At 65.8% G+C, this 10,219-nt stretch overlaps 2 protein-coding genes across 11 annotated transcripts in view; one reads left to right on the top strand and one right to left on the bottom strand.

Annotated features, from left to right (window-relative positions):
• Positions 1-6: 6 nt before the first annotated feature.
• Positions 7-7,786, bottom strand: LOC102384028 (ras-related protein Rab-3D). Of its 10 annotated transcripts, none has more exons than XM_025203936.1 (7): positions 7,669-7,786; positions 6,701-6,805; positions 6,383-6,549; positions 1,470-1,697; positions 1,034-1,152; positions 774-898; positions 7-356 (listed from the first exon to the last, which is right to left on the bottom strand). In XM_025203936.1, the coding sequence occupies exons 2-7, from the start codon at positions 6,798-6,800 to the stop codon at positions 169-171; spliced, it is 927 nt and encodes a 308-aa protein (XP_025059721.1). In that variant the 5' UTR covers positions 6,801-6,805; positions 7,669-7,786; the 3' UTR covers positions 7-168. The 10 variants fall into 10 exon arrangements, with proteins under 10 accessions (XP_025059721.1, XP_025059719.1, XP_025059720.1 ...); XM_025203934.1 differs by lacking the exon at positions 7,669-7,786 and adding an exon at positions 7,075-7,160; XM_025203935.1 differs by lacking the exon at positions 7,669-7,786 and adding an exon at positions 7,057-7,099.
• Positions 7,210-10,219, top strand: part of CCDC159 (coiled-coil domain containing 159) — a 3,488-nt gene continuing 478 nt past the window's right edge. The window contains exons 1-11 of the mRNA XM_025203842.1: positions 7,210-7,332; positions 7,502-7,585; positions 7,769-7,790; positions 8,004-8,074; positions 8,202-8,283; positions 8,371-8,521; positions 8,958-9,025; positions 9,407-9,483; positions 9,625-9,719; positions 9,892-9,959; positions 10,145-10,210. Of these exons, the coding sequence (XP_025059627.1) occupies positions 7,297-7,332; positions 7,502-7,585; positions 7,769-7,790; positions 8,004-8,074; positions 8,202-8,283; positions 8,371-8,521; positions 8,958-9,025; positions 9,407-9,483; positions 9,625-9,719; positions 9,892-9,959; positions 10,145-10,210 (820 nt within the window). The 5' untranslated portion in view covers positions 7,210-7,296. The remainder of the gene's footprint in view (positions 7,333-7,501; positions 7,586-7,768; positions 7,791-8,003; positions 8,075-8,201; positions 8,284-8,370; positions 8,522-8,957; positions 9,026-9,406; positions 9,484-9,624; positions 9,720-9,891; positions 9,960-10,144; positions 10,211-10,219) is intronic.

Genomic DNA, 10,219 nt, shown 5'->3' with positions numbered 1-10,219 from the left:
AAGGGAGGGGGTTGGGGCGGGGCTTCGAGGGGGTCCCGGTTCCGCCACGGCGCCTTGAAAGGGGTGGGGCCAAGAGGGGACTTGATGCCCCACCCCTTTCAGGCCGACAAAGGTTTTGGAATAGGTGGGGAATGAAGGGGGCGGGGCTCTGGGGGGCGGGGCCTGCCCCTAGCAAGCGCAGGAACGGGTGGGTGCGGGCGAGGCCTCGCTGAGCCGCGCCCCCTTGCCGTCGGCTGCTGGGGCATCGCTGACGTCTAGGCTTTCGTTCATCTTCTCGCAGATGACGTCAACTAGGCGCTCGAAGACCTGCTTGACGTTGATGTTGTCCTTGGCACTGGCCTCGAAGAACTCGAACCCTGTGGTGGGGCGGGAAACCCGGAGGGCTTGCACGACTGGGGTTTGCACGCCTGGATTTGCACAATGGGGGTTGCTTGCACGGCTTTGCACGACTGGGGCTTGCACGACTGAGATTGCGCGCGCGGATCTGCACGAGTGTGATACCCACGAGCGGGGGTTGCAAGCACGGCCTGTAGCGCCCCCCACCCCGACCACGGGGCCCGGGGCGGAGCTCCACGGGCAGCAGCGGCAGTAGTAGGGCTCTTCTCTCCCGCAAAGCTTCGGGAGGGGGCGGGGAAGCAACGCGCGGGGGCTCGGCCCGGAGTAACCCTTCCATGACTGGCGTGAACAAGGACCCCACGCAAGGACCCCACGCAAGGACCGGGCCCGGTGAGCGGGGGGATGCCCCGGATCGGGGGCGGAGGTTGGGCACCCACCGAGCTCGTGTGCCAGGCGCCTGCCCTCCTCTGTGGGCACCACGCGGTCGTCCTCCAGGTCACACTTGTTGCCCACCAGGATGACCTGGGCGTTGTCCCACGAGTACGTCTTGATCTGCGTCGCCCTGGGGGCAGTGGGGACGGGGTGAGATCCCGCGATCCTGTTTCCCCCCTCCCCGCCCATCAGCCCCCATGCCTTTCCCGCAGCTGGGAGAGAACCTAGGCGTCCAGGCTCCCGCCCCCACCCCGGAGGCCCTCACCAGTCCTGCACGGCGCTGAAGGACTCGGCGTTGGCCACGTCGTAGACGAGCAGGAAGCCCATGGCGCCGCGGTAATAGGCCGTGGTGATGGTGCGGTACCGCTCCTGCCCCGCCGTGTCCTGCAAAGACACCGCCCATCCCTGTCTCAGTTTTCCCTTCTGCCCCAGTGCGGCCCGGGAGGGGTTAATCCTTCCCTTGGGCCTCCAAGTTCTTGCGGGCTCCGCCAGGAGGCTCGGAGCCAGGGGATCCTCCCTTCTCCCGCCTCCTCGGAGTCGCCGAGATTCTCCCATGCCTCAGTTTCCCCTTGTGCTCCAGCCCAGCCTGGAAAAGGTTAATCTGCAAGTGCTGGCAGTGAAGGAGGGGCCGCAACCCCCCCGCGCTGTTGGCCCGGCTTGTATGTCCCCCCCATCCCAGTGGTGCGCGGGCCTGGCCGTACCCATATCTGCAGCTTGACCCGCTTGGCTCGCCGGTACACGGTCTTGACCTTGAAGTCGATGCCGACGGTGCTGACGAAGGAGGGTGTGAAGGTATCCTCGGCGTAGCGGAACAGCAGCGATGTCTTGCCCACACTGCTGTTCCCGATCAGCAGCAGCTTGAACATGTAATCGAAGCTCTGGTCCGCCGCGTCGGGCGGCGCCGGGCGGGGCTCCCCGGCCGATGCCATCTGGGCGGGGAGGGGGTCAGGGCACCTGGATTCTATTCCTGCTTCGGGGGTGTCCTGGGCACCCGGACGCCTGGGTTCTTTTCCCAACCGAGTGATACTGGGCAGTTCATTCCCTTGCACCGTGCCTCAGTTTCCCCTCCCGTCCCATGCTCTGTTGCCCGTGATGTGCAAGAGACACTGCGGAAGCCGGGGGTCCCAGTGGCACCCGGTGCTGCATGTCCACGGCCTGCCCCAGCTATCTAGGGGTTCCCCCTCTCAGCCTGGGGGGGAGAGGGGAGAAGGGTTGTGCCTACATCCCCATTCGCAAGTGCGGAAACTGAGGCGGGGCCTAAATGACCTACCCAGGGGCACGCCGTCATCGGTGACAGAAGGAAGCAGCCTAGGTCATACACCCTCCTCCCTCCCTCCCCCAGTGCTAACCACTGCACCCCTCCCTTTGCGCTAACCACTCCACCAGATGACCTTTCCAGGGGATCCGCCCCGGCAGCTCCAGCTCTGAGTCACTGTGTGTGCACAAGGCTTTGCTCACCAGGAACCAGGTAATGCTGGTGCCCCCCACCGCCCCGCCCCTCTTTGGTCCTAACACATGGTGGCTACAGGGCCCAGTTAACCCATGCCAGGTGCTCAATCCTGGGAGTCTGTTTGGGCGTCTGGACAGTGTCCGGCAGCCCCTACCCCCGCCCAATCCTGGCCTGGGGAGCCATGGCCCTGTCACTGCCTGGGTCACGCAGTCCAGTCGCAGCTGCCTCCCAACCCACCTGACCGGTTCTGAGCCTGGGGTACCGAACCAGGGACCTTCCCCAGTCCTGCCCTAGTGCCTCCTCCCCATGCTGCCCCTGCCCAGAGGTGGCTGGATCTGAGGGTCTGCTACAGCTGGGGCTTGATCTCAGCCTGAGGGGTCTGTACAGCGCCTGGAATGGCCCTTATTGCAGCCGGGCAGGGGAGGGGGGGTGTACAAAGCCTGGCATGGCCCTGATCCCAGCCCGGGGGCCTGTACAGTGCCTGGCATGGCCCTGATCTGAACCGGGGGGAATCGGTACAGTGCCTGGCATAGACCTGATCCTAGCCTGGGGTCTGGCTTGGGGGGCAAGTGCCTCTTAGCCCTGGTCCTGGGGGTAGCAGCAGTTGGGGGCTGGGTGGGTTGCAGCTGCTAGGGCTATTAACCCTTCTTGCCCCTCATTGCTCTGATGCTGACAGGTTCCCTGAGGTCATAGTGACCTCAGAGGCGGCTCAGCCAATTCCTACCTCCTCTCCCTTGCACGGTTCACAGGACACTCTTTGATTGGCTAGCACTGCGAGGGGGAGGCGTTCGCATTGGTCTACGGCACTGCCAATCTGTAAGGAGAGGGTCTTCGTGGCACCGTGGGCATGTGGCAGGGCGGGGCCCATCTGGGCATCAGGACAGGGGAAACTGAGGCAGGGGCCTCCTCAGGGAGTGCCTGATTCCTTCCTTACCCCTTGCCAGTGCCTGTCAGTGTCCGCCCCTGCCCCACAGGGGTTGTTCCCCGCCCCATGCCCGCCCGCCGGCCAGGCCCTGTTGATTCTAGAGGGAAGGGCCTGTTGACACATGGCGCAGCTGCTCCTGGTGCCGGGGTCTGAGATGCAGTTGTCTCTGAGGTGTGGCAAGACCAGGGCTGGGTATAACGGGCCTAGCTTGTGCTCCCGTCCCCTGGCGCAGACCCTCTTCAGGCCAGGGTTGGTCCTGCCTCAACAGGTGCTGAGCAAGCTGAGGGCAGCACCGGGCACCCCCCGGGCACTCCTGCCTGGGGCCCGAGCCCCCCACCGCGGAGTGCTAGAGGTCTCCTCCCCACCCCAATTCCAGCTGGGAGCTCCCTGGAGGCCATGCCAGGGCGGATTTACTGCCAGCTTCCGGGCGTCTTATCAGTCAGCACCCAGCCAGGCTGGCTGGGAGGGGTGGGGGTACTGGAGGCATCCCCCAGGTTGAGAGCAGATCCCCTTTGCCCTGTACCAGGTGTTGCACATGCCTTGCTGAGATCAGGGCTCCAAAGGCAACCAACCCTCTTCCCAGTCCTCTCCCCCTACACACGCCCATTTCCCAGGTGGGAAAACTGAGGCAGGGACCCTCCAGTGACTGAGGGAGCAGGCAGCACCTAGCCCCTCACCCCAGAGACCCTGTCTGCCCCCCACTTCCAGTCCTATCACCACTAAGAGCCAACGCCGGGGGGGGGGGGGGCAGGAAGCCGGCGGGGGCAAGGCAGGATGTGGAGGAGGAGGAGAAGGGCGGAGGTTCCAGCCCAAAAGGGGGGTGGTCTTGCCTCCCCCACAGCCGCCAGCAGCCCCTCTCCCCCTCCTCTCCCCTCCCCAGTACCTGGCAGGCGCCTCTGCCTTACGCGGCAGCTCTAGGAGCAGGAAGGCAGAGCGGCCTCAGGGCTGGGCACAGCCTCCCCGCGCTCCTCCCAGTGGCCGGGCGCCTGGCTCTGGGCGGGGGTTGTGGGGAAGGGCTGGCAGGTGCGGGGCGGGGGCAGGTGCGAGGCGGGGGAAGGCCGGTACGAATTAGCCCCACGGAGCAAGACCCGAGCCACAAGGATTTAATGCCCGGCCAATGGGGGTGGGGTCGCCCTGGCCCTGATCTACCTCTTCCGTGTCCTGGGGCAGCCCCCTGCTTGGGGGGTGGGGCTGGGACACCCCCGGCCTCCAAACTCCCCCTTTATATAGCCTGCCTCCGCCCCCGCCCAGCCCCCTGCAGATCCTGCCCCCTCAGAGGCAGTTTCCCCGTCCCCCACCGAGGCCCCTCCCAGCAGCCAGGAGCCACCAGTACCTGGGTTTGTGCAGCACCGAGCACAGGGCTGCCCTGGGAGGGGTGGGGGGGCGCAAGCCCCCACCTTTATTGTGGCAGCTACGGGTGGGGAGGGGGGGGCTGGCATCACCTGGTGGCCCCTTGAGGCAGGGCACGTGCCCGTCCCCGCTGAGAGAAGGGTTGGGGCATAGGGGCACGAGCTGGTCTGTGACCCCGCCCCCACTCAGCGCGCACACACACACACACACACACACACACACACACACTATGTTCCAGCCACAAGCACATAGGAGAGTGTGTGAGTGCACATGTGGGTGAGCATGTGCAAGTATGGGATTGAGTGCACACGAGTGTCAGTACATGTGCATGTATACGAGTGCACACGTAGGTGCACACGTAAGTACATGAATGTATGAGTGCACACATTATTGTATGCGCATGTATGAGTGACTGCACATACGTGTGTATACGAGTGAGTGCACACGTGTAAGCATAGGAGTGTAGATGTGCACGTGTGAGTGCACGAGTTGCACATGCCTGTGAACACGTGAGTGTGTGGGAATGAGTGGGTGAGTGCCTATGAGCGCACAGGCAAACAGACGTCAGTATGAACGAGTGAACACGTGTGTGCGCATCTGAGCAGCCGTGTGTGTACAGAAGTGTGTGCGCCCAGCCGTGTGTGTACAGAAATGTGTGTGCCCACAAGTGTGAGTGCACACGGGTGCGAATGCATATGCACGCATGCATATACCAGTGCGAGTGAGTGTGAATGCATGTGCGTGTGAGCATGTACTGGTGTGAGTGCCTATGTGAGTGCACGTGTGTCAGTGTGAGTGCACACACGTGTGCCCATCTGCTCTTCCCGTCGCACAGACCCAGCTCCAGATACTCCTGGATGAATCTTTATTGACACCAGAGAGCAGAAGCGGCGGCGCCGAGAGCAGGGATCCGCTCCCAGACCCCACCAGGGGGCGCTGCACAGCGCAGGGGGGCCATGACACCTGGGTTCCATCCCCAGCGGGACCCCCACCATCCTGGGGGGCTATTAGAGCTCCCACCCTCGCCCACCCCACGTAGGGCCAGAACGCCTGGAGAGTGTGCCCCCGGGATGTAGCTCCGCCTCCTCAGATGTGGGCAGGGCTTCTAAAGTACATGCCCACCCCTGCGGAACAGGCTCCACCCAATGGGGGCGGGGTTAGCGGAGAACACGCCTTCTGAGGAGGCGGGCTCAACCCCGATATGGGCGGGGCCGCCGCGTGGGGGTGGGATTTACGGGGAACACGCCCACCAACCCCAGAGGCGGGGTTCCGCGAGGCTCCACCCTGATGCGGGCGGGACTTCCGAAGGACCCGCCCACTCCTCGGCGGAGACAAGGCCCCGCCCCGGGGCGCTGCAGCTGGCTAGGCGCCCCGGCGAGCGGCGATGAGCAGGGCGGCGCCGTTGCAGAGCAGCGCGCCCAGGTTGCCCAGCGCCGAGAGGCCGTGGGCTGCGCTCCGCGCCCAGCCCCCGCTCCCGCTCAAGCGCCTGCAGCTGCGCCGTGGCCCGGGCCGTTGCCGGAGCGAGCCAGCGGGCGTTGAGACCGGACAGCACCAGGGAGCCGCCGAACAGCCACACCTGCGGGGGTAGAGGCGATGGCGTGGGGCCCGGGACGCCTGGGTCCAAGCCGCTTCAGAGCCCGGACGCCTTGGTTCCAGCCCAGCTGGGGAGGATGAGGGAGGGGATGGAGCTGGAGCGCTCAGCTGCCATCTGCGGAAAGGGGCTTGGAGCCAGGACGCATGGGTTCTATTCCCGCTGAGAGCCAGGACTATCCCCGCCTGGGGAGGGGTAGATGGGAGCTCGGACGCCTGAGTTCCACCCCCGTGGCAGGCTGGAGCTTGGACCCCTGGGTTCAGTCGCCGCTGAGAGCAGGGGCGAGGCCAGGCGGTACCTGGAGGGTCTCGGCGGAGCTGAGCTGGTGCCAGGGGCGGCCGGCGGCAGCAGCAAGGGCCAGGTTGAGGGCGGAACAGCCCAGCAGCGTGTGGAAGTACCAGGGGAAGAGCTTGCTCTGCACCTGCCCGAACACGTGGCGACCGACCCCGCGGGCCAGCACGAACCCTGCAGGGGGCAAAGGGGAGAGAGCGCGGGCAGCCGGACTCCTGGGTCCTCTTCCCAGCAGTGACAGGATAATGGTGAGGCGGGGAGGGATAGTGGTTCCAGCAGTGGGGAGCCTGGACACCTGGGTTCCTCCCCCGCTCCCGCTCCCTACCTGAGATGAAGGTGACCCAGACCTGCATCCCCCAGGCCGTCGCCAAGACGAAGAGGTGGGCGACCCCCACCAGGCTTCCGCCATCCCCGTCCTTCTGCATGCTCCCTGGGGCGGAGAGGACAGGGTCTGGGGATCGGGCGGGGAGACAGATCGGGGTTCCCGGGCAGGGCGGGGCGGGGTGCAGCGCGGCAGGACGCCTGAGTTCTGCTGGCGCTTCCAGGGGGACAGTCACGTGGTCGGCGGGATTGAGCAGCCTGGACTGGACCCCAGGCATTCTGGCTCCCCCTTCCCTCCGCGGGGTGCATATCACGCCGGCCGGCCGCGGGCTCACGGAGCGGGCAGAACCCGAAACTCACCCCCGCCTTGCCACCTACCTCCCAGCTCAGAGCAGCTGCCCACCAGGCCCCGCCCCCTTCCGGGTTCCCACCCAATCCCGACGCCAGCGGGCGGCCTGGCCAATGGCGGGACTCCGCGGTGGGGGTGGGTCCCGTGCCCCGCCCCCTTTGTGACAGCGGCGAGGATAAAGGGGCGACGGAGGCGGCCCGAGTGGGCCAAACTTCATCGCTTGGCGGAGCCGAGAGCTGGAGCCCCGCTGTATGGAGGCGCTGCGGGGCTTCGTCCTCAGCACCACGGTACTGGTACCGGCCCGGCGCCCCAGGCGGGGCCCCTCAGCCCCCTGGTCCCTCTTCAGCCTTGCTGCTGCCCCACACTGTAGACCGGCAGCCCCCTATCCCCAGCCCCCCAGCCCTGCCCGTGTCCTCAGCCCCGAGCCCAGCCGGTCCGAGCCTCCGTCTGTTCCAGGAGACGACGTTAATCCAGGGGGAGAAGAGCAGAGCCCCCGGGCCCAACTGCTACCTGTCCCGAGCCAGCAGCAACACGGGCCTGGTAAATGCCCCTGTCTCGGGGGTGTCCCCCACCGCCTCCCACCTGCGGGGGGGAAGGGGGGAACGTGGCCCTTGAAGAAATACCCCCTGCCCTTTAATGTCTCCTGGTGTGGATGGAGCTCTGCCTGGGCCGGCTCTGACCCTTCCTTTCTGCTCTTCCTGTCTCCCGCCCGGGCAACTGCAGACTGACGCCTTCAAGGCTGATGGTAAGAGGAGTCTGGGGACGGGGCCAAAGTCAGGGGCGGGGCCGGTCTGGTCACACCCCCTTGGGGCAGGCGGGTTGCGCCAGGTACCCTGAGCATCCTCTACTGGGATGGGGCAGGTTCACGGCAGGGATGTGGGGGCAGGGAGACGCCGGCTGCGGGGATGGCAGTGGCCACCCCCTGCCCCAACTCCCAGCCTCCCCTGCTCCGTGCCAGGCCTGATCCTGCCCATGCCCCTGAAGGACGAGTTGGAGATTATCAAGAGTCAAATGCAAGCCCAGGCCCAGGTGAACCCGGAGGGGGGGGATTGGGGGCCTCAGGCCCATGATTGGAGCCCAGGAGTCCTGGCTCCTCGCTAGGAAGCCCCTCGGACCTCCTAGGTAAACTGAGGCAGCTTTGCCCGGTCCCCTACAGGCCTTCGAAGCCCTGAGCCACTCGCTGTCGCTGCTGGAGCAGGAGAGCGGGCAGCAGCAGCAGAAGATCCAGCACCTGGAAGGTGAAAAGGGGGACGCCATCCTCCTGTCCCAGGGCTTGGGTGGGGGGGGTCTCCGCTTGCCCCTCACCCCACTTTCCTCGCCCCCAGAGGAGTTGCGGCGGATGGGCCCGGAGCGACTGGAGCGGACGCTGGAGCAGCAGCTGCAGGAGCTGCGGTTGGCGCTGAGCCGGGAGCTGGAGGCGGCCCGGGGGCAGCACCGAGACCCCCTGGACGGGCTGGCCAAGGACGTGATGCAGAGGTCCGAGGGGCTTATTTGCATTGACCACGCCCTAATTTGAAGAAGCCTTGCATTGGCACTGCTGCGGGGCGCCGCTCCAGAATATTTGCATTGGCCACGCCCCCGGTGTCCCGCCCTCTGCAGCCATGGACAGACCCGAGGGGCAGCGCGCACTTCGCCCAGCTATTTGTATTAGCCCCGCCCCTACTATTAGCCATGCCTCCTCCGGTTAATTGCATTCCTGAGGAGCATGGCTTACTTTTGCCCACCTATTTGCATTAGCCCCGCCCCCTGGTACTAGCCACACCTCTTCCAGCCATGGGGAGATTGCCCACCTTCTCCCAGCTATTTGCATTAGAACCCCCACTCCGTATCCACTCCCATTACACCATGCCTATCTGTCGCCCCCCACCCTCTTGGTGGGAGGTAAAGTGACCCCCAACCCGTGTCCCCCCAGCAAGAAGCTCCTGTGTGAGGAGCTGGAGTTGGTGCAAGGAGAGATGCGGAGGATTCACCAGAAGCTCGGTACGTACCCGCGACTCCCCTCCGTTCCCCCAAACCCAAGGGGAGGGCATCCCTTATCAAGGGTCAAATGCAAGCCCAGGCCCAGGTGAACCCTGGGCCTGGGCCCAACCTGCCCCCCCAACCTAAAGGGGACAGCCCTGAGCTGAGCCCCGCCTGCGGAGCGGAAGTGGCCCCGGGATTTGAACCTAGATGTCCCAAAACCCAGCCCTCTTCCGTGCTCCCTACTTGTAGCCATTAGGTCATAATGCCTAACCCAGAACTGAGAGGGGGCGGGGAGCAGAACCCAGGCATCCGAGCTGCCAGGCAGCTGCCCCCTAGTCTCCCCCTGAGGCACGGGGGGGGGGGGGCAATGAGGGCCTGGGTGTGACCCCTGCCTCGCAGAGGAGCAGGAGAGCGACATCACCCGGAACCTAGCGAGCATCAGGCGGATGCAGGAGAACCAGGTGAAGTGCCGGAAGGTTAGTGAGGGCCGGGGACCCCCCCCATCCCGCCAGGGCACCTCTAGTGGTCCCAGGGGGGGCTGCATCCCAGCCCCATGCCCCCCTCCTCTACCCCCCCAGTCTTAGCTGGGCCCTGATACCCCTGTTCCCCCTTCCCAGATCCTGACCCAGCTGAAAGCCCGGGAGGCAGCAGGGGCCCCGGAGCCGACGGGAGGCAGCGGCCGGCAGGTGCAGGCGGAACTGAGCCACATCTGGTACCTCCCCCCACCCTTCCCGGCACTTGGGATCCCGATCCACCCATTTGCCTGACTGGTATACTGAGTTCCAGCAGCCTGGTGCGGCCGGCCCTCTCCCGGGGGGGCATGACTTATTACATGGAGGGGCAGGCTGGTAACCGGGGGAATCCCCCTTTCTACCCCCACTCAGGTCGGCTCTCCGCACCCTCCAGAATTCCCTGCCCGGGAGCGAGGCCATGGGGGGCATGAGGGTGACGGGTGAGTAGCAGCAGCTTGGGGCGGGGGGGAGAAGAGTTGGGGACTTGGGGGGCAGGTAATGGTGCAGAGTTTGGGGGCAGGGAGCAGCATGGGGAGTGGGGGAGCAGACTGGGGAATGATTTGGGGCACAGGTAGATTGGGGGGCAGAGCTAGGAGGCAGCTAATCCCCCTCCCCTCCCTTCCAGGTCGGAGGAGCCGCCGGCTCCGTCTCTCGGTGGCGGCCACCCCCCCCGCCCACACCCCCCGAGACGGCAGGAGCC

This window comes from Alligator sinensis, unplaced genomic scaffold (genome assembly GCF_000455745.1).
Source record: "Alligator sinensis unplaced genomic scaffold, ASM45574v1 scaffold707_1, whole genome shotgun sequence".
Classification (NCBI taxonomy): Eukaryota; Metazoa; Chordata; order Crocodylia; family Alligatoridae; genus Alligator; species Alligator sinensis.
The sequence above is the reverse complement of the archived record's forward strand: the minus strand, read 5'-3'. Positions and strand labels throughout refer to the sequence as shown.